We start from the raw sequence: 23,206 nt of genomic DNA, 5'->3' as shown, positions 1-23,206 counted from the left end.
TGAAAAATGAATAAAAGTTTCTTTATAGAAACTAAAAAATGTTTGCATAAAAATAAGTGATGTATTATTGCTTATTTCAAGAAAATTTATTTTGTTTCTAAAACATTATTTTCTTATTACTTTAGAATTTCTATTTTCAAATTAATTACTATTGGGGTATGATTATGAACCTCATTATCCAGTAGTAGATTTTGAAGTTATTAATTCTAAAGTTTTCAATACCATCCATTGAATTGAGTAATATACTACACTTGACTACAATAATTATATTGGCAGCAAGTATGTTTATCACTGAGGAAACTCCTTACATTTTTGCATAAGAGATTGAGACAAATCTCTATAAGGAAATAAAGAGTTGACAAATCATAAATCTTTAAAGAATTTAGATTTATTGTCTATAATATTTCAAATAGACTGCATAAGTAAAGCAGATTATTCAACCATTATTGATGCTATAAGAGTTTCATTATAACACTAAAATTTTGTGAATTATTTTCTATTCTTTTTGATTGGTGAGAGATATTTATCTCATTATTAGGTAACCATTCATCAAATATAAAGTTCATTTTTTAGTTGATAAAGGATCAATATTTGATACATTTGTAAGTGTTCAAACGAGAAAGAAAATTTGAAATTGGAGAAATAGAAAATAAAATAAAAGCACACAAAATTAGAGGACTATCCTATATGTGCTCATTTTATAAATTCCTTAATTATGAAGCATTGCTAATGAGTAAAAACAATGCTTGATTAGTTACATCCAAAAGATGTATGTGAAGCCCCGAAAGAAGAAGAAAAGAAAATTTTTGGTGGAAAAAGTTAGTACCAAATCCGGCCAGTTCTTGGCCGGATTGTTGGTGGATTTTGAAAAAAAAATAGATTTCGCCACTGCCCTAAATCCGGCCGAAAATCTGGCCAAATCTTGGTCGGATTGTGACGTGGCACCTCCACAACCAGGTTTGACCGGCTGTTTTCCAACGTTCTTATCTTGCTTTTGGGCTGAATTTCTTCATTCTTTTCTCTAGCTTGGCTGAACCATTTTTGAGAGGGAGAACAAGAGAGAAACTCCATTTATTTCCCTTTGATTTCCTTCACCAAATCTTGAGTTTTCACCGTTAGTTTTGTAATCTATTCCATACAAGTGCTCACTAAGGAGGTTTAAAGCTATTGGTGGAGTTGTTTTGGAGGAGGAAGCACTAAGTTACCAATTTTCTTGAGGTTTGAAGGTATCTTGCTAAGAATTTCTTATCTACTTCAAGTGATTGTTAATTGGTGGATTAGAGATATTATATATGCTATTTTGTGGATGATTTCATGATTTTAAGTAGAGTTTGACTAATTTCTGATTTATTAGTGAATTTTCTGATTTTATATGATAATTGTTGGTTGGTCAGGGAATGATAGCTTGATATGGTATCAAATGGTGCCTTTGTGTGTTAGTTGTGGTTGTTTGCGGAAAATTTCAGATTTGTGCAAAAAATTTCAGTTTTAGGATTTCCAATTTGGGGCTTTCTTATGGTTGGTTATTGAACTCTTAATTGGTTAAGATTTAAGGGTATTGTGGCTCTAAATAGGTGTGTTTTATACCTTATGATTTGTATGTGAGAATGTGGTGGAATTGAGATATGATTGGTGATGTTTTGTAAGATGAAAATTAAGGAAATTAAGAGGAAGTGCTGTCCAATCTTTGAGAGCATTTGATTGCTTTAAGTGAGTGGGCTCTTGGTAGAAATGAAAGGCTTGGACTTAAACAAGGCAATGTCTGTGATGGACGAGGTTCATGAGTTATGGTTGGTGAGTGATTCCAAAACTATTTTCAAAATTACTTCCGAACTATTTCTTGCATTGCTTACTCTATTGCATATCATGAATGCTTGCATGTGTATCATGAAATGATTTGGCTCCAATGAGTTCTTGGGAAGTCTTGTGCTTAAACTCAACGTCTCCACCACTGTTTATTTGGAGCACCAATGGCTCCCTATTACTATTTGATTGTTAATTGATCTGTTTGGGCGTTGGAGTTCTAAGTAAGAGAATTTCACTGGCTCATAAGAGTAATAAACTTACATTTGATTACTGAGTCATGCCATCATCTAATGCATTATTGTGAAATGTACTTGATTATTGATTTTTACTGGATACCCACTGAGCTTCTAGCTCACCCCAAAAATATTTATTTCCCCTCCACAGGGCTCGAGGCAAAGGAAGCGCGTGTAATGAGTTATTAGAGTGTCTGAAGAGATATCTCATGTATAAATTGAATTCGATTCACTTGATGAGTATTTGATGTAATATTTGTGACTGATATTGTAATTGTAATTGATTTGAGAACTGAGAACTTTTGGTTTTATTTGGGGAATTGTACCACTATTTGAGATTGGAATGTATGTAAGTATACGTGCTAAGTTTGGGAATTGTTATTTCGTTTATTATGGAGGTTGTACCCTATATTATTGGATGTGAGTGTTGTAATTTATTTGAGAACTGTAGTGAGTCCCGGCGAGAGTTGGGCAGACGGCCTGCTGAACCCTGGAATACGCCTTAGGGGGAGGTGGGGCCGTCACAATATACATTAAGGAAATAATGAGATAATTGCGGATATAGCATTTTGACAATCTTTATATCTTATGAGTAATGCCTTGAAATTGAAATATATACTTAAACAATTTTCCCCAATGTTATTTAAACACCACTTTAATTATGGTATGGATGGAAATCAAGTTTAAAATATTATGTTCAGTTTTATGAGGGTAATCAACCTACACATAAAGAAGCTGTACAAAGGAAACAAGGCTATCTTACTTCAAGAAATTTAGATTCCTTTACACTTCAAGAATTTTTAGAACTGGAGATTTAAATTTCTTAAGAACATGAAGTAAGTGGGAGTCTTTTGACTCTAGAATGGAGTTTTGAAATGGTAAGAATTCATATTTGACTCCTTTGTATATGAAAAATTGATAGCTTTTCTCAAAATAATTATTTAATTATTTTAGATAAGCAATTAATTAAAAAACTCCTTGTCAAATAAACGCATAAAGATAAATCCACTTTGAACCTACTAGTTGAGTTATCCTTGAAAGAGTGGGAGACAAAGTGTTCTCTATAGAGAATTGAAGTTCTCTGGTTATTATGTTGTATACCTGCAAAAGTTTAAGGATGAATTGGGTAGTGTTTTCATAAGGAACAAATGGAGAAATCTCCATATTCAGGAATAATGTCACAAATTACCACAAAATCTCTACCAAATTTGAGATATTTTATTTAGGGTAATTATGACACTAGTAACTCACTATTAGATTACATTAAATATGAAAATAAATGTTCTTAACGTGACTCTTGATAATTAAGTGTACACATGTGTCACCATAATACATTTGTAGAGAATGCAATTTAAATTATTTCTTCCCAATAGTATATTAATTTATTCTTCATTTGGTCTTAGAAGAATTTTTTCTAATAAATTAATATACATTAAGGTTAGTGGGAGTAGTATGAGAGTTTTTCTCAATCATGATATTTGTGAAACCCTACTATTATTGATATTCACAATATAGAATGTAAAAGATAGTTAATATATCTTAAGACCTTTATGCAAGAGTTCTTTGATTACTTTTAAGTAATAATAGTGAAAAATTGCATAATGTTCACATCATGCATTGGAATGAATATATAAATTCACCAAGGATGCTATGAAATTATACCACAGACAGCTACTGTTTAGCATAAAGTTTGTCGATATTATATTGTGGCCATTATAGATATTTGAATTGACTATACCTTTTCATTATGCATACATGAAAGAGTGGGAGTCAAAATAGGCAAGTCGATATAAGATATTCAATAGTTATTTGAAAAGCAAAAGGTAGCTATTGAGTAGTAAGGAGTTATTATTGTTGATCAAACAACTAAAGGTTGCCGACTAAGTTGTTAATGATCAAATAACTCACATGAAACTCAGTAGTTCATTTAGTATTTTGTTATTATTTTCAAACTATTGTTATTGTCTAGACACTCGAGATATTTATATTTACATGATTTTGTTCATATTGTTGTTCATGTATAAAGTGAGGATCATGTGATCCATAAAGTTGGACCCTAAATAACTTATATGAAGTTATTCATAAAGTTTTTTTAAAGCACTTGATTAGGAAATATAATACATTGTAATACATGGATGAAAGTGTTTGTCATGAGAGCATAACCGCCATGATTCGTGTATTATTATTTTCTAATTAAACTACTGTTACATAACTGCTGAATTTGGTGAGTGACAACTAAGGTTTATAGCCATTTTTTAGGTAGTTAGTCACTCATAAGTTATCTGACTATTTCATGTGGGTCAAGTGGGAGAATGTAAGACTTGTCTCTTTTGAGGCAATTATGACCCACATGATTGATTTTAAAGTGATTGATATCATAATTAATTAACATCTCCCATTAGATAATGATTGGTGATTGATATTCTGATTAATTGATTGACATTTTGTCAATAATTAATTAGTATCTCTCATTTGTTAATGATTGATTGATATTTTTGTTAATTAATATTTTATTCAATCAATCAAATCAATCAATTAGTCAGAAAATATTATCTTAGTTATGAATTTTGACAAGATTTCCTTGATGAAAGAAAACCTTAGGGATTTTTGTATTTGCTAATAAGGGTCCCTAGCCTAACCTATAAATAGTTTGTGGTATTCCATCAATTGTACACTTTTTGATTAGACATAGGTTAGAAGATTCTTACTCTAAATTCTCTTTCTACTTTTCTTTCTTCTACATATTTTGTTTTTGTTAGAATAGACAAGAAGGAGTCAAAGACACCTGAAAAGATCAACTTATACTTGATAACAATGGTTAGAGGTAAGTGTATTGAGATTCCCGTTGCGTTGTACATTCACATGTACATAGTTAGTTTAACAAGAAAAACATTTGGAAACAACTTTTTGAAATATTTTTTAAACATGTTATCCGATTACTATTTTATCTTATATACTATCACATCATACAAAGTGTTACAATAAGTGTAGATGTAAACTAATGTTCAAAGAATTCCAAAATATTGAAGAAATTTTTGAATTAAAATATGTTTGGAGTTATAGGGACTTAGTGTCACTACTCCAAATAAAGCAATTCAGAATTTATTTTAATGTTGTTTAACATATAAATAAGAATATAAAAAAATCTGTCTTTTCCCCTTAGAATGTGTTTGGCTTGAGTTTTATTTGTAAAACATTTTTTATTATATCACAAACACATTTTTTAACAACTTTTTTATTTTTTTAATTACCATTTTATCTTACATACATCACATTGTAAAAGTGTTACATTATATTTTCAAAATATTATTTCAAATAATCTCCTATTCAAACTTTAATTCTAATCCCAATCAATATATATATATATATATATATACACACACACACAAATATATAAAAATGCAACACTGGAGAGGAATAGGAACAGAAAGAATAAAAGAAGCAGCTTTTTTCTCTTCCATCGAAGACGCAACGCTACGCCAGCAAAGAATCAGCAAATCCAAAGCAAGGCCATCCCCTTTCTTTCTCGCACTTCTATAAATACTTTAGTAGTATATTAGAGGGAGTAGTACCCGTTCTCTTACTCTTCAGTGCGATGAGTAGTGGTAGTATATAAATGCACACCTAAGCAAAGAGATCAAGGGAGAGATTAAAGCTGAAAAGGAAGCGCAGTTCAACTGAACATCTTCTTTCTTTCAGGCGAAATAGATAGAAGTATCTAATCTGAGAGAAGCTATTTTTCAGGCAAAATATCCTATTTCTTTTTACTATCTTGACAAAGTCTATTGAGCCCACTTTTGAGAGTTCTGTTTAATGCACTTTTATTCATCCTTTTTCTCCAGATGATCTGAACACCTCAAGCTCATTTTCTCTATTCAGGTTTGCACCTATCATCTTGTTTTCTATCTTTCTAAAGAAGATACATAGAACAAAAAATGATTTTTGGGATTTTTTTGATTTCTTGTTTTGTTCGATATTCAAATTCCTGGAACCCATTTTAGGCCTAAATGGAGTAAAAACCAAGTACTAGTGCAAGAAATCATGGGTGAAGAATATTCCAGCCTGACTGAATCTTTAGCATTTTTCCCTTTTTGTTGCTTTTTGCAGAAAATATCAGTATTTGACAGGAATTTGTCTCCAGGGAGTTATTGAACTTCTGCAACAGAGAAAAGTAGAGCTGTGAAGCACCAAAGCACCAAAAAGGATCTCTCTTTCCACCCTACACTTGTCACTTGAATCCTGAAAGTCTACTTTTAAAGTCTCAGTCTTTACGCTCTTGATCCCAGCTCAGCTTTAGCTCATTCACTCATCACAATCACATCTTGAAGGCTATACTTTTGTCTGGAAGGGAAGAATTGCAGTTTTTCGTTAAGAAGATGACGGGTCAGCAGAATATGTTGAAAATGATGTCACTGAAGCATTTGCTGGTGATCTCTTTGGCCTTAAATGTTGGTTTGATCTCGAGAGTCATGGAGGTTTCAAGAGAGGAAAAGCATGTAAAGAAGGTCAAGGATGATGCAGGCTCTAAAACGGTGTCGTATTCATCCTTTTTACCAACTAGTACAGCAGCACCAGCAGCTCAAGATGATGGGAGTATCATCAATCTTGATCAGTGAGTGGTAGCATTTATTTTCCCAAAATTCCAACTTGGTTTTCATTTTTCTTTTGGTTGAGTACAACTTATCCATCAATCCATCCTCCTTTTTGCAATGCATCTGCACCTCTTCTGCTGCAAAATTCATTTGGTTTTGCTGTTTTCCTGTGCTTTATTTGATTTTTCTTTTGCTTGTGGGGCGGGATGGGGGCGGGTAAATAGAGGAGAAGAGAAGAAAAAGATTTGACCAAGGCCCCAGCTCTGTATGTTTTGCCTTTTTAGTTTTTAGTTTTGGTCGGTCAATGGCTCAGTGTTCTGGCTCTGGTCTCTGTCTTCACTCTTACTATTCTTCTTCACCTTTTTTTTTTCCCTTCTCCATTGGGGATCGAGTTCAGTATTAGAATATCTTAAAGGTCAGTGGGAGGAGTCATAAAATTTCATTCAGAGGATCCTTCGGATTTCTTTTACTAAGAGAAATTGGTTTTTTTACATACCATCTAGCATCACTAGAAAGATATCCCATCAAGATTTCCTAGTAGTATTATTTTTGTGGTTCTGCTTTGTAATTGAGTTTTACTACTATTAACTATTTTTTCCTACTTATTTATTTTCATTTTGTTGGAGTGGGTCAACTTTTGTAGCTCTAGCAGATGTCCCATGAAGTTTTCTATTACTAGTATTAAAGACGTCCGATATTTGCTAGGATTCACTCAGGTGCCATAATTGCCAGAGTCAGTGATTCACGTTTTGTCACTTTGGGAGACAAAGACAAGTCTTTGATGGCTGTAATATCAAAAATGTGAAATCCAATGGTGCGTGTTATGATACGTTGTAAGAAAGCTTGCTCTCTTTGTACTTTGACAATTTGCTTTGCTTCTTCCTTCCCTTATGCTTTCTGTTCCCAAAGAATCTACTGGTATCAAGATACAAGCATGCCACCATGGATGGTGGTGGTGGTGGTCCTTTGCTTCTTGCATTGACCAGCACCATCAATCTTGTGCTCACTAGTACTAACTTCTTAGCGGACCTCAAACTACTCAAAACTCTTCATTACCTTTCATTTTTGGGTTGATTTGGATTCCAGTGCCACCATGTTAAGCATAAAGTCACTTTATTTAGGCTACATTAAATTGGAGGTACAATTTTTTTGTTCTTGTGGGTCATTTTCTTGGCCTTGCGCATTTGCTTCATGCATGCTTTTTGTCTTTTGAAGGGGTCTGTAAGACTAAAGTTGGGGGTCTAAATAGTTTGTATTTCACTTTATAAAAGGATTGATCTTTCCTACGCTGTCAGTGTTGGATGAATGATAACTATGCAAAATTTGAATTTAAAATTTAATTTTTGCACATGTGTCATGAATTCAACGGTGATAGTGTATGCACTGTCAGTGTATATAAAATTTACTCTTTATAAAAAAACCCCCTTTTATACCATAGCAAAGCTGGGATCTAAAGAGTTTAGGTGGGTGTAGCTTAGCATTTAAAGAAAATTTTAAAGTCAAATTAGGTCCATTGCAAGTTTAATGCATGAGAACTAGGAACCTAAAACGTGTAGTGCTTGTCAAGATTGGACCATTATTCGGTCCTCAACATTCAATGTGGAGAATGAATTTTGGTCCTGATGCTAACCTTTCATTCAATCAATGATTTTGATCCTTTAAGTGGAGATTGGACCCACTGGAGTTGGCTTCCATACCCACCTTCCATTCCATATTTGAATCGTTGCATTGATGAGGACCACAGTGAAAACTTGCTAATTTTTTTTTTACCTTCTTTTTTTTTCCAATTACGAGTCTGATTCATGTATATTGTGTTTATTTAAGTAGCAATTTTGCATGCAGAGCCTGACCCTTCATTCATTTCAGCCACTGAAATGTGTTACAAATCCCTGCTACAGCCCATTTTGTTTATTTTATAGGCGGCCTCATGCATATGATTCCAAGGCATAATGGTACTCAAATATGCTCATTGTATACTTTTAGTAGGCAAGAACCTGGATGGACCATCTGTTGTCTGGGTCTACTGAGGACGGTGCAGGAATCAAGAATATCGGTTAAAAATTTTAAATATTCAGACTCATTTGAAAGTTCTAACAATGTGGGGTAACTATGAATGGTATAATGCAGGAATTGTTAATTATGTTTGTAATCCTATGCAGCGGTGATCCGACAATGTATGAGAGGTATTGGCAGCAGATGGGGGACAGAACCACTGTTGTGATCTCGGGCTGGCAACTGATAAGTTATTTTTCTGATGTCCGAAACATTTGCTGGTTTCTGGAGTCTGCATTTGCGAATGCCATTGTTAGGTTGCACAAGCAGGTTGGGAATGCTGTAACAGAAGGGCGTCATATTGTGGTTGGGACAGGTTCCACGCAACTCTATCAAGCTGTATTATATGCTCTCTGTCCGGAAAATGCTTCAGAACCGATGAGTGTGGTGTCAGCTGCTCCATTTTATTCTGTGAGTTTGTAGATTTTAAGGTTTGATTCATTTGTTGTTCAATAAGCCTAATAAGGGACGTTTATGTGATTGACAAAAGCTGGCATTCTTGTTCTTGAATCCAAAGCAAACTAACAAATTCAACCCAAAAACTTCACAATTTGATAATCTATCTTCTTGCTTTATTCTATAATCTCAGTTGATTTGTATCAGACTTTTCATTATTTTTCCATTAAATGTTTTAATGTGGTGCCAAGATGTTCACAGCAATTATCTGTTAATACTTCTTTTCTTTTTTTGGAAAGTGGAAACCTTCAATTAGGCATTACTCATTTCCAGACCTCTTGATTTATGGCTGGCCCTCTGTCCATTGATCACGTCTGGCTTCATGCTCTCGTCTTTCGTCACTTGTATATTAGGATGGTTTCTTGTGCTTAACTTCTCCCCAACTCTGATTTTAGATACACTTGCATCAGACACAATTCTTTTCCTAATTTACAATTTTTGGTCTACATCCCATTTGTAATTTCAAAGGGCAAAACTCTCAATTTGCAATTAACCAGGGTAACTTTCAGGATTCATGTTCAATTGCCTCAGGAAATTCACATGATCATCTGCTCCTTCAAATACCCACATTCTGATAAATCTCCTGGATAACAATTTGAGAATTTTTAAAGTGTTAAATGCATTATAGGATGAGGAAGATTTATTCTAAAACTTTTTTGTCTAGATATCTTTCCACTCTCCTAAATTATGGAACACATAAGCACAGGAAGAATGAAAGTTTGTTTATCCATGGGAACAACGATCCTTAGCAGATATAATGATCCCTAGTCAACAAGTTGCTGGCTGCAAAATAAAGGTTCATGGTAAAGGGAATTTGGTAATCTTTGAATTATGTAGTCTTAACAATGATGCTTGTCAAACTATTGTAGCAAGTTGCAGGCTTAGTCTAAGGATAGAGATATTCTTTAACCATATCTCATAAAAAATTGTCTGTGGAAGCTCATCTATGTCAATATTACTTAACTGTGTCTCCTAAAAAACAGTATGTGGAAGCTCATGTATGTCCAATCTATAACCGAATTGCAGTCGTACCCGCTGATGACCGATTTTTTGAAGTCTGGACTCTACAAATGGGCTGGTGATGCTTACAAATTCAGCAAAGATGAACCCTATATTGAGCTTGTAACTTCTCCTAACAATCCAGATGGAGCATCACGAGTAGCCGTTGTTAACCGCAAACAAGGAATTTTAGTCCATGACCTGGCTTACTACTGGCCACAATACACTCCTATTTCTTTCCCTGCGGACCATGATATCATGCTGTTCACATTCTCCAAAAGCACCGGCCATGCTGGTACACGCCTAGGGTAAATTCCTTTGATAATGGACAATTGCAGTCTCACAACCCCCCTTCTTTTTTCTGCCTTTCGTTCTGTAGGCCTATTATCCTATAATTCTGCATTATGATCAGTTAATTTACCTGAAAAAGTAGTGCATTCACAGATACATGATTGAGCAGCAGACAGTTTATTGCGTTGTCATCCTTATAGATGCATACTAGGAGGAAATCAGCTGCTTTATCAATTTTCACTTAATTTTCAGTTGGGCTCTGGTCAAAGATGAAGAAGTTGCTAAAAGGATGACTAAGTATATAGAGTTAAACACCATTGGTGTGTCAAAGGATTCACAGATACGTGCAGCAAAGATTCTAAATCATGTGGCTGATAGCATTGAACATGGTCCTGAATCTAAACAAAGCGATAATTTCTTTGAATTTGGGTATAATCTCATGGCACTGAGGTGGGCACAGCTTAGAGCTGCTGTGCATAGAAGTGATCTTTTCAGTTTACCCAGCTTTCCTTCTGGTACCTGTCGTTTCAGCGGTCATCATTTCAAGCCACAACCAGGTAATCTCAATATAATGATAATAGCCATACTGGATTTTTCTGTTTATCATCTCGTAACTAATCCTCTTGATGCTTCCAACTATTCCTTTTCCCCCCTCTCCTTCAGCTTTTGCATGGTTAAAATGTGAAAGGGACATAGAGGATTGTGAGAGCTTCCTACGTTGCCACAAGATTTTAACGAGGGGAGGTAAGCATTTTGGAGTTGGTCCAGAGTATGTGAGGATCAGCATGATGGCCCGAGATGAAATTTTTGATCGGTTTACAGATAGATTATCTATGATCAACTCTTGAGAGCCATCATAGGTAGGGTAACTTTGTCATATAGAAGGGAAAAGGGTTTAGTATTTTAGACATACGTGTTTGTAAAGAACTAGAATGATAAGGATCTTAGTCATTTTCTTCATTTAACCTATCATATAATCTTTTCGGTATTGTCATTTTATTTTGGAAGGATCGTTTTTTAATTTTTAGGTCAATGTGTGCATGTATGCAAGCTCATGGGCGTATTCTGAATATATATGTATTAGCATATATGGAAGTAGAACTACATAGATTAGAACGTATTCCAAAAGATAAGCAGTACTAGGTTTTGGTGATGTTTACTTTCATTTCTGTGATCTGGTTGTGTGCTAATATGGCTTCGCCGACTTTGTTGTCGTCCTCAGTTGCCAAGGCGGGGAGAAAAGTACAGAACAAAATAAAACAAAACTATAACAGGAACAGCAAAGTCAATCCCAGATAGGTAAAGGCTATAGATGCAAACCCTGAGAAGGTAATCTGAAGAATTGAATATATAAAACCAGTGATGTAGCGTTAATTTGCATGGCAGAATTTGACAATGTTGAGAATGAACAAGCATAAGCTCCTAATGAAAACATCCTGCTAGAAGCAATCTGATGCAACTATGAACAAGCTTAATAAGAGGTTCAGTACTGATTCTACCATACGCAACTTCATTGAAGAACTCACAAAAATGCTCAAAGGCCCTCATGAATGAAGCATCGAGTAATGACTTTGGATAATACACTTACTGATAGCTTGCTACAAAGTCATCAGAATCCACAGCAACTGCAGGCTGCTTTCAGATAAGCCTTAGTTCATATTCACCAGCCATTGTTATGTATCTAACCCATGGAAGTGCCTGATATCCACTTTTCTCAATGATCTTAAGATATCGAACCTGTTCAATGCACAAACACGTTTGGTTGATCGTTATGACAAATCCAAAATTACAAAAATACTTAAAACGGTAGGGGGCATATAGAAGCTTTTCAACTTAATTCAGCAAAGGCAAAATATATATCCTGTCCATGAGACAGGAACCATGAAAGCATGCATGTTTTGAGTTTTTAGTTCCATTAGAGAATCTTCCTCCCTATCCCAAATTTCACATATGAATTGTGATGAAATGAAGAATTCCAGAACAAACCGCCCCTCCCCCCTCTTTTTTTCTATTTTCTCTTGCATAGTCTAACAAACAAAATAACTGTCAGATATAAATCTACTACCCAGGGTCTATCTGAAACTGTAAAGAACTTGGCAGCAATTAGCATCACAACCAAGAAAGCTGCAGGACCACCTTATATTACCATCTTAAAGTTTCGGCACTAAATCACTTTAAATCTCAATAACCCAATAAAGCTAAAAGAGCATAACTTCACTGCTAGCCAGTTGGATTCAGTTCATAAAGTTGTGGCAACCGGACAGAAAAAACTTGGGTCTGCCAGAACCCAACCCCAGACCTGAAATCCTTCATCTCCAGGTACCTAGTAGCTCCCAGAAGCTTCCTCACATACTAAACCCATTTCTGCCAAATCGCTAACTACTACAACCTAGAGGGCCTAGACTAAAACCCACCCCAACCTCCCTACACCAAAAATAGGTCTCTTTCCCCAAAAAACTTGCCCCTGCTAGCCTTAGCCGATTGCACCGTTTTATGCCGAGGGACTACCCACACCCACATCAAACTTCCTCAGACCTTTCAGCCTGCCCTCTGCGCACACCTCACCATCTCCATTCTCATGTGCTACAGCAGCCCCTTTCCCCTGCCTTCTGTCTTCCACTAGCAGAAATCTTCCATGGCAAATATTTCAAACAATAGTTGGGTGGTTTACAGCAATAGTTAGTTTTACAGAGAAGAGAGGGGAGAGGCACTTAAGCAACAGCTGCAATTTTTCCCCCCACTTTTCCTTCCATAGTTTTCCCATGACTGGACTTACACCTACGCATAAAAATAAATAAACTTCAAGTAATTAAAATGAGGAATAGGACCAAGGTTATTATAGTCAAACTCTACTCAGAGCTACTCTTGGAAAATGGCCTCTTTCCACCAACAAGTGTCACTGATATTTATTAACACGTATAACTGATTGTGCACATGCACCAAAGGATAATGTAACTGATCTTTTAATGCCTTTCTTTTTTAGAGCCGTGTAACAAAGAAGTATACTATTCTCACATTTTTTTGGTTAGTCATAGGAATAAGACTAAAATTCATTCTTATCCAGTCAAATGGAAGGACTGGTTTTGAACATTTACAGAGAAACCATATGATCCTCAACAAAAATGTTTTAGCCATAAGCATGTAGGGAACTCTTAATATAATATCCCTGCACCAAATGAGACTAAATTCTGACTTCATTGAGACAAATGCCAACCAACTTCTCATACCTGAATACCAGAGACAGTAAAATATGGAATCTCAAACTTCAGACGAATAGGAGCTTTTCTGTCAGGAGCTGCATCTTCAGAACTTATACTAGGAAGCCGAAACTCAGCCCTTAGGAGATACTCCTATGAACGTCAAAATTGAAGGTAAAAGATTGCTTGACAAGGAATGACAGCAAAGTACGGAGCTCTTCCATGAAACTCATACCTTATTACCAGGAAAAGATTTAATTTTCCATAATAATGCATCCTTCTCTGGTGCATAAGTAGCAGATCCCATTGAGGTTCGTACATTGGGATTCATTGCATCAGATGGCAAAGGCAACTCGATTTCCACATTTGTTGCAGTGCTGAACCATGATGGAGATGTAACAGTAAAACTATTAAGTCTTTGCACAGATTTCTGAAAGTCAAACTTAAAATTTCTTTGAAAAGATTTTAAAGTAAAACTATAAATTTATTTTGCATAGGTTTCTCAAACAATAGAGAACGTCAAGATAGCTGTGCTTCAACCATATTGTGACAGACTTATAGAATGACAACAATTGCTTATGTACATGCAAAAGGCTAAGGCTACAATACACTCAGTCCCACCAAGGCCTCATGAGGGCGGCCATGCCTGGTTTTTCCTCTTGGCCTCACCAAACAGTATCTAGGATTGAATAATTGCATTGCTCTCATGATGTGGAGGGTCCACAGATGAAATAGATAACGCTTCATGAATTGAAATGCAACGTCAGCCAATTATATCAACAAAAATGATGATGTCAACATGTTATAAAAAATATATGGATGTGGTCTTGAGCTCTGTGACGCCTCTACTACATAATGCTGAAGGACTCGCACTTAGGGATACAAAAATAGCATGCCTAGGAACCAAATCAAGTACCAATAAAGGCAAAAAATACCAGTATAAATACATAATCTGTGAAAAGCAACTTTTGCAAGACAAAACCTATTTCCACAGTTCAGAAACAAACAACCATTCACCTGCGCTCTTTGAATTGGCTCCTGGCCTTTACGGTAAATTCAACCCTACTCCTTGAGTGCCTTTCAACTTGAGCTTCCACCCAAATTAGTGGTTTTACCTGAAATTTTCAGAAGTGCTAGCTCAGGATCTCAATATCCAAAACCAAAACAAAAGCAAGAGAATCTACATGCTCAATGCCTTGTATTCATCCCATACAAATTAACTAGGCATCACCTACAATGAGCCAACTAAACCCTATGCAGACTCATTATTCTAGTGATACACAGTAGACAAAAAGACTAGTGGAGGATATAAAGCGCACCTGAGTACTAAGTCTATATGTCATGAGATCAAATGTACCATCAGGTGGTATGAAAGCTATTGTTCGGTCATTTTCAAACCGAGCCAAACGTACACACCTAACAGTAAACATGAAATGATCAAGCACAAGATTCTGAGAGAACATGAAGTTCTCATTGTGAGAATAGCATGAGTGTGTCTCATTTATAAAGCACTCACATGGGGGGCGGGAAGGGGAAAGGAACTGAAGCTTACTGGTGAAATTTGATATCATCTAAATCAATAGCTTTTCCTTTTGTAGAACGACCTTGAGCTTCCAAAAGAACTCTGTCATTAAGGCCTAGCTTACACTCAGGCATGCCACTGCAAAAAAAAAGCATGAATTGTAATCTAACAGCATTAGGAAATCATTGCTAGAAAATGATAACTCAACCAATAAAAATGCTAACAAACCCCTTTCATGAACATGTTTCATCCACCAGAAAGGAATTTCAGTAAAAAAGTAACTAACACAAGATACAGTCTTTTGGCCTATGATCTGTGTTTACATGTTTATGTATACAAACCTAGCGAAAACATAAGAAAAAGAATGATTACTTGGGTCCCTGTTGAAGCTTTGTTTATCAGGTGAAAACAAGCCAAACTACAAAATATTGGTGATTTACCTAACCCTAGGGTTCTCAATAAAGAAACAATTCTTCATTAACAAGAAATATGGACAGAGTATCTGAAGTCTCAAAAAGAAAGAGAGTCTGCCGAATTCTACTCTAAGCAATTAACTCGATTGGCACTGCAGTTACAAGAAGCATAACTTCAAAAAGGATGTTCCTTTTTCTGGAGCATTACATGAGACCTGGCATAATTGACCTATTCATGGAGGCCAAGTGACTCTAAACTAGCTACCATCACATACACTGGATCTTATATAGATGCAACAATCACTATTCTCCCCCACCCCTGCCACCTGGATCTAGTATAAAGATATCACAATTTGATGCTCTAAGAACCAATGTATTTTAGGAGACCCAAATGCTTATAAGTGCAAGATTTGTGTCACTGACATGGGATATTTGCGACATAAGAATGTCAGAAATAGTGAATATGGAAAGATCCTCCAGATGCAGACAACGCAGACATTTTCTACAGCATGTTAGTCTAAATGAGCTGACACAATAATTCATTCTTTCGCTCAACCATCATGTTCTCATGTTGCTGGCATTACATATTAATCAGTTTAGACGTAACTAGACTGTGATAAAGAAGTCAGAAACTATCAAAAGACAGTAAGGCAAGGCACTTTGAGAAAGATGGAATGATCACTATGATACAAGAAGAAACTAGAGCCCCAAGAAACAAAGCTAAAGACATCACCAATTGCACAATAGCCCAAAGGATAACTGTCTTATAGTTTTCAGAAAAACCTCTGCCAAAATGCAAAAATGCATGAGTTAATTTTTCTGCAGATAATTCTACCATAAAACTTGGTAGGCAAACACAAAACTGTATCATGATATGACTACTGCATCATCCATGTCGACTAACGACAATATGCCACAAATTATCAAAAATTTTAATTGATAGAGCCAGAATTAAGTTTCTGATTCAATCCGCCAACACTCTGATTCATGGTTCGGTATATTTGACTTCAGAGTGATGATTTTCTTGTCACCAGATAAGTTTCACTTCCACAACCATAGGATGATAAAAACTAAACCAACTTTTCCAGTTTACAGATCAATAACCCAAGTGAACACTTGACTATGCCTTCACCTTCCAAAAAGAAGCTACAATGACATTAGAAAAAAGTACCACCTCAATCATGAAAAGCATCATTATTTGGACAGTGGCCTGGGATAAATATTCCTATTTCAGTATCATAGTTCTCTATTTACCATGGAAAAACCTAGTATATACAACCATTTTCATCTTTCAAGTTTCGTTGATCAAATTCTGAAGAGAGTCCATCTGCTTCAATCTCTTCTTTTTGGCCTTTAATTTATTTCTTTTGCATCATTCATTAATTTCAACAAACATGGAATCCAATCTTTTTGTGACTTAGCAGACACAGAGCTGTTGAGAGAAGGAAAAACAAACCATGTCATTTGTAGTCTTCTTTGTGCACTTAAATGAGGAGTTTTCTTAGCCATGAAACCCTACATTGTAATGCATAAAGAACCATATGCAAGGAAAAGTACAACTCATCAACAGGAAATAAGGTTAAGCCAAGCACCTCAAATAGGTTCTCATTTTCAGAGCCCCAATCACTTCTGAACGAACTATTTGGCCATTGCTGTTCACCAGTATATTTACACTTTCTACCACATCCAGGAATACCTGATACAACATGAAAATAGAAGCTTAGTTTTTTTTCTTCTTTTTTTTCCCTTTTACTGATAAATTCAGGAGTTTCATCACTAAGGAATTCAATTCAAAGTAACAAGGAAAAAACAAAAAAGAAGCTTGGCATACTTCATTTTTCTTATACACTATTCCTTCACTGCGCCATGAAACTGCATTTGTCACAGCCATAGGGGGGCGCTGAGTGACCTCCATTCTGTATGCATCAGTCTTGATAAACTCACTAAGAATCTTCGCTTCCGTGTATTGAGGGTAACCAAAGTCCATCATCTCATCAAGTAATTCGTACTGCAATTAGGGCGTTCCATATTCATGTGAGGCATAGAACATCATGTAGGGAAAAAAGAAATTTGTTCTTCACACTCACCACAACAACAAAATTATCTCTCAAGGACTCCTCCTCGAGCTCTTCAAAATAATGCTTGAAAACCTGCAACAAGAATCAACCATGGTAAAAAGAAAAAAATGTTTAAATAGTCATTTAAGATTCCTATTGTATCCAAAACAAAATAAAACTATGATTGGCTAGACCACTTACATCAACTACACGATGCAGGAAAAGGAGAAGGCTGGCAGCGTTAGAGTTTTGCCTTGACGCCGTCATCAAGAAAACGTTGTTGTGTTGAATAAACATATAGGTCACACCATCATCATAACATACAGGACCATGAGACTCTATGTCACCCTATAACAGATCAAGACCACATTGGGCAGACAAATACAAATAATCAGTCGAATACAGTACAACTTTAATTATCCAAAAAACTAAACCAGGAAGCAGATAGGAATGAATGAACGCCAAAGCTGTAACCACAAATATGTATCCAGTAATCACATTCCAGGCAAGGAGAGATCAAGAAGATTAAGGGGAAAAAAGGAGCAAAAGTTCCTAACAAGATTGATTAGCTTCTTGAATTGCTCCCTTTACTAATGTAGAACTACAGTTTCTAGTAATTTTAGCATCTTCATTGCATGTGGCTAACCATGTTTAAAGAATTTAGTCATGTTTAACTAACTGATGACATTATAACACCAAATCAAGAGTTTATGAACTGGAAACTACTTGCAGGACATGACTGATCAATAGAAATACCCCACCTTTGTCATATATTCTATACATCACACTAGATAGATATCATATTCATGGAATACGATTCATGCCTTGGTGGTGAAATGGTAGACACACGAGACTCAAAATCTCGTGCTAAAGAGCGTGGAGGTTCGAGTCCTCTTCAGGGATCATTACCGATTCGATCCGAGCTCTTGTCCTTTCAGATCATGGAAAAAAGAGACTCAGATGAATTTTCTACATGCTGTTCAGTTGCAAAGAATCATGCTGTTCAGTTGCAAAGAATCAGTATGGAGAAATTAGGTTTTCATAAACAACGAAATATTTTGATTAATCAGTTGCACCAGATAACAATCCAAACAATGGCCACAATTATATTGAGCCTTCTTTCATCCTTATTACACTCATATATTCGTCTGGTGTCACACGATAAGTTCCACTCAACTCAAATAGTTGAGAGTTTGGCTTATCTCCTATTGACAACTGATGCACACAAAACCACAGCTAAAAATAACTTGCAATTAAACTTTAAGCAAGGCAGCCTCTTCAAGAATTGCGTATTCACAATTCAAGTTGCTACTTCAAAAATTTTCATCTCATTGTCGTATCACTTTCCTTCAAATTTTGCTCATTCTATTTCCATAATTTCCCCACCTTTACTTCACCTTCAACTCCTCCATATTTTTTCCACCATCCAAAACCGGAAAAGACTTGATTAATTAAATCAAGATATCATGGCCTCTTTTAAAAAATTAAACGCAGCATTTTCCAGTTTTAAAGTCAATGACTAAAGTACAAATACTTCCCTGTATGCTACTTTATCCAAATTCAAGCCAGAAAAGAAGCAATGCCAGTTCATTCTCCAGAAATCATGCTTCAAATCCAAAAGTTTCAAAATGAAAAGCTGCCATTTAGATCATTAAATCCTAATGCATCCACATAATTGATCATCCTCTTCCTTTTCTCATTAGAAGCCACATCATAATTCAGTAATCCTACCACATTTTCACCTCTCAAAATATCAATATCCTCACATAAATCACCTCTTTCTCCAGAAGCTTAGCAAAAAACTTTTCAGCTTGAACAGCAGAGATGTCCCCACGATAATCCCGGCTGATCAAGCATCGACCCTTGATGTCCAAGACGAAAAGCGCCGATGTGGCGCCCACCATTGCTGATGAACCAACAACCACCTGCAACAAAAACAATAAAAATTCAATCTTTCTTCAAATTCGCTTAAATCTGTGAAAAGGGCTCGTTAAAATTTGGTTTTTCAAGAAAAATGGAATTGAGTTGCAGTACCACAAAATGAGTAGTAGATCAATCAGCTCTCAGCTGAATAATGAGTGGCCTGGCGGTAATTGAAGATGGGATTTTTTGATATCTGACAAAGTTGTTTTGCTTGTGTTTTTGTTGAATGTCTTGGGTTGGTGTTCTTTCTTTCTTCTTCTGGTACTTCCTCTGTTGGAGAGAAACTGGAGCAAGTTACTTGCGGCTCTGTTTGGATTAAAGAGTTTTTAAAAAAAAAATATTTTAAAAATTACTCTAAATTTTTTTAATGTTTAAAAAATATCTCAAAATATATTTTAAAAACTCTTCTACTCTTAAATATCTCAAAATATTTTCTAAAATATACTATAAAAACTTTGTTACAATAAAATTTTTCAAAAACACTTACAAAAACAGCTAATCCAAACTTTTTTTTGACTTAAAAAAACTTGCAATTTTTTGAAAAATTAATCCTTAAAAAAATAAAAAATGAATCTATTTTATTTATTTGTTTAGTTATTTATTTTGGTGTTGACTATCTATTTTAATTTAGCCATAGTTATCTTGAAAAAAAATATTACTAACTAATTTGTCTTTTGTATCTGAAGCTATTGTTAGAGGTTTGAAATTTGGAAGTTAGTTCTCCTTTTTGGAAAAAATTTACTGTCTGACTAATTTACCACTCTATCTGAAGTTTAGATGTTTGAAGTTTGGAATTTTTTGTTTAATTTTTTCTATAGGAGAAAATAGGATTTAAGAAATGAGGAAATAATACCGAAAATGAGAAGAGAACAAGGAATTAGAATCCTCTCGATCTTTAATTTAGGGGGTTTCAACCCTATTTAAAGTTCAGAATTTATTTTTACTTAAAAAAATAATTTCAATTCTATATTATTTTGAAAATCGTAGCAATGTGTGAAATAGTGGGTCAACTTCAAAGGTATGTTTTTTAAGTGTTTGTATAAAATTTTATTGTAATTTATTATAGAATCAGTAGAAAAACTTTTGTATATTTAGGATTTTAAAAAAATAAAAAATTTTATTTTTTTATTACTTTTCATTTCCTTTTTCCTTTTCTTTCTTTTTTACCTTTCTCTCCTCCCTTCCTCTTCTTCCTTTACATCCCTGTATCAAATAAGCTCTTTCTTCTTCCTCCTAACTGGCTGTTGCCTCTCGCCGCTACTGTCTGCAGCCACCCTTTTTTTCTTTTTCTCTCTCCCCTTCCTTCTCCTCTTCCCTCTTTCTCTTTTCTTCCTTCCTCCTCTCTCCCTTCTCCTTTTCTTTCCCCCTTTCCTTGCCACTGCCTTCTTTCTCCCTTCACCACCCATGTCTCCCCCCACTAGTCGAGGGGGGGGGGGCGATGAATTGGGGGAAGAGGGGGTGGCGGAGAGGAGGGAAAAAGGAGGAAAAGAGAAAAGAAAGAGGAGAAGAGGGAGGAAAAGAAGATAAAAAAAGGGACAAAAAAAAAGAAAAGTTAGCTGGCACGATTGATGCCAGAGCCGGCAATGGTAGGGTCGGTGGTGGCAGTGGCCAGTGAGTTGAGATGGGAGGATAGTGGTAGAAGAGGAAGATGGCGTGTGTTTTTTTATATTTTGAGGTATTTTTTGATGTTAATGTTGATAAAGTTGTTAAAAATTTTGTCTAATACAAACCCCAAAAAAGCACACTTCCAAACAAACCAATAGTATATAAATATATTGAGTTGCATATGAATTATTACTAATTACTAAATTTATTCCACACTGCATATGTGGATACTAAAACAATAGAATTGATTATTTATGTTTGGTGGATAGAATATCTATTTTGGTCACATTGAAACTACAATGCACGGTTGGAATTGTGAATTAACCATAAATTTATTCGTTTATTTATTTGGGATAAAATATAATTCCTAAATTGTGAGTTTAGTTAAAATTGGGGAATAAGAGGAAATTTTAAGGAGGAGATGAAGGAAAATCAGTGTTTGGGATGTTAAGAATTTCATTTTTTTTGGCAGGGAGACTAAATAAAACCCGAAAACCAAAGAGGATATGAGTAACAGTAGCAAGAGACTTCCAATTTCTACCAATTTTTTTTTCATTTTTAGGTTTTCTTCCAATTTTTTCCCATCAATTAAAAAAAAGGGCCCTAAATTGTTTCTTTTCGTGGAGAATTTTTAAAATTTCCAAAATTAAGAAGAAAGTTAATTACTTTTTTCACCTTTATTTTGCTTTCTCCCCAATTCTTCTACTTCACCACATTTCTTCTTTTTTTTTCACCTTTATTAATTACTTCACCTTTATTTTTTTCACATTTCTTCCACTTCTGCTATCAAAAATACGTTTGTGAGATTTTATGAAGTTATTTCATACCACTCGTGAACCCCAGCTATTTCTCTCTATTTGAGACTCATTCACAATATTCCGAATTATGTGAGTTGCATTTATTCTCTCTTGTTAATCCAGAAAAAAAAAAAGAGTGCAAAAAAAAAGGGAGAAATATAAAAGCCATAGGCAAGATTAACAAGGATCAGAAACATAACGAACATCAAAACCCAATACAAAATTGGGCCGAGCTCGTGACACAAAGCCCACTTCACGAGCTCATGCTCTAGCTACATCTTGAGTTCTCTGGCCCACGTCTCTCCCTTTCTGACCAACTTGGCCGGCAGTGTCCTGCACGCGCCGCTTTGCGAGGTCCATTTGCTCCTGGGAAGACGCCTTCATGAGTCGGATGTAGTTCAGCATCCACGACAATGAAGCAAGTGCAGTGATCCCGAAAGCACCGGAGGTCAAGAACCCGGCCAGGGCCAGCCCTAGGGTAAATACAGCTGGGACCAAAATGGGGCTAAAGATAACGAAAAGCGGGGTTGTCACCGCCAGCCCGATGAGCGTTCCGACGAGAATCAGCCCGGAAAGGCCCAGCAGGACTCCCCCAAGTGGGAGCAGCGTGACAACTGCTAACACATGTGAAGTTGATGGACCCTTCTGAGGAAGGAAGCTTTTGACGGCCTCTGTGGGGCGTTGCTGCAGCTGGTACTGCTCAGCCATGAAGGGCGGTGGACGGTAGCTTATGGGAAAAAAATCAGAGCTTTTTTGCTTTTTCCTTTTTGAGGTACTAAAGATGGTGAAAATGGGGCGCGGTGGCGGTGGTGGTGAGGTGCTGGATTTAAAGGGAAGGGAGAATGGACACGTAGAATTAAGGTGGTGACACATGTTTGAGAGAGGGAGAGTAGTTTTGCATGGAAATTTTGGTGTCTGGTAATGATGATGACTTCACAATTTTGTTAGCATCTATTGATGATGCTTTTTTCAGTTTATATATTTATTGGATTTAATGGACACTTATGCTCTTTAACTTAACCCATTGGTTTTTTTTTTTTCAATCATTTGTTACTTTTCTTAATTTAAATTTTAAAGAAACCATTGGCTAATTGAATTTGGATTAATCATGTTGGACTTAATCATATTTTTCTCTAGTACAAGTTTGGCACCAGGGCAGTCCAGTCTATAATGGGTGAGGGGTAAAAATAATTGTCAGTGCAACTATTTCTAAACAGTGTAAGAATTCTTGAAATAAACTAATTGTGCATTTTTGAGTAAGGA

The 23,206-nt window shown here is 35.5% G+C and overlaps 3 protein-coding genes across 3 annotated transcripts; 1 reads left to right on the top strand and 2 right to left on the bottom strand.

Moving 5' to 3' along the window:
• Positions 1-5,524: 5,524 nt before the first annotated feature.
• On the top strand, positions 5,525-11,436 carry LOC113768373 (tryptophan aminotransferase-related protein 2). The gene is made up of 6 exons (XM_027312710.1): positions 5,525-5,918; positions 6,147-6,651; positions 8,791-9,094; positions 10,166-10,446; positions 10,682-10,986; positions 11,093-11,436. Exons 2-6 carry the CDS (start codon positions 6,416-6,418, stop codon positions 11,275-11,277), a joined length of 1,311 nt encoding a protein of 436 aa, XP_027168511.1. The 5' UTR covers positions 5,525-5,918; positions 6,147-6,415; the 3' UTR covers positions 11,278-11,436.
• A 315-nt stretch (positions 11,437-11,751) lies between these two features.
• Positions 11,752-19,814, bottom strand: LOC113768048 (AP-1 complex subunit mu-2). Its single transcript, XM_027312276.1, has 12 exons — positions 19,653-19,814; positions 19,394-19,543; positions 17,820-17,966; positions 17,649-17,711; positions 17,393-17,569; positions 17,154-17,257; positions 15,179-15,286; positions 14,946-15,042; positions 14,644-14,741; positions 13,862-14,003; positions 13,657-13,779; positions 11,752-12,166 (listed from the first exon to the last, which is right to left on the bottom strand). The coding sequence occupies exons 2-12, from the start codon at positions 19,520-19,522 to the stop codon at positions 12,068-12,070; spliced, it is 1,287 nt and encodes a 428-aa protein (XP_027168077.1). The 5' UTR covers positions 19,523-19,543; positions 19,653-19,814; the 3' UTR covers positions 11,752-12,067.
• A 2,286-nt stretch (positions 19,815-22,100) lies between these two features.
• LOC113768936 (P24 oleosin-like) lies at positions 22,101-22,722 on the bottom strand. Its single transcript, XM_027313437.1, has one exon. It carries the CDS (start codon positions 22,649-22,651, stop codon positions 22,205-22,207), a length of 447 nt encoding a protein of 148 aa, XP_027169238.1. The 5' UTR covers positions 22,652-22,722; the 3' UTR covers positions 22,101-22,204.
• Between the last annotated feature and the right edge of the window lie 484 nt (positions 22,723-23,206).

This window comes from Coffea eugenioides, chromosome 4 (genome assembly GCF_003713205.1).
Source record: "Coffea eugenioides isolate CCC68of chromosome 4, Ceug_1.0, whole genome shotgun sequence".
In the NCBI taxonomy this organism is placed as follows: domain Eukaryota; kingdom Viridiplantae; phylum Streptophyta; class Magnoliopsida; order Gentianales; family Rubiaceae; genus Coffea; species Coffea eugenioides.
The sequence above is the reverse complement of the archived record's forward strand: the minus strand, read 5'-3'. Positions and strand labels throughout refer to the sequence as shown.

Excerpts from the sequence above, each read along its gene's own strand:
- LOC113768373 (XM_027312710.1), top strand. The coding sequence starts at position 6,416 with ATGACGGGTCAGCAGAATATGTTGAAAATGATGTCACTGAAGCATTTG. Across the intron at positions 6,652-8,790 it reads AGTATCATCAATCTTGATCA|CGGTGATCCGACAATGTATG; the intron begins GTGAGTGGTAGC and ends AATCCTATGCAG. Across the intron at positions 10,987-11,092 it reads TCATTTCAAGCCACAACCAG|CTTTTGCATGGTTAAAATGT; the intron begins GTAATCTCAATA and ends CCTCTCCTTCAG.
- LOC113768048 (XM_027312276.1), bottom strand. The coding sequence starts at position 19,522 with ATGGTGGGCGCCACATCGGCGCTTTTCGTCTTGGACATCAAGGGTCGA. Across the intron at positions 17,712-17,819 it reads TCCTGCATCGTGTAGTTGAT|GTTTTCAAGCATTATTTTGA; the intron begins GTAAGTGGTCTA and ends TTCTTGTTGCAG. Across the intron at positions 17,258-17,392 it reads TAGTGTATAAGAAAAATGAA|GTATTCCTGGATGTGGTAGA; the intron begins GTATGCCAAGCT and ends ATGTTGTATCAG.
- LOC113768936 (XM_027313437.1), bottom strand. The coding sequence starts at position 22,651 with ATGGCTGAGCAGTACCAGCTGCAGCAACGCCCCACAGAGGCCGTCAAA.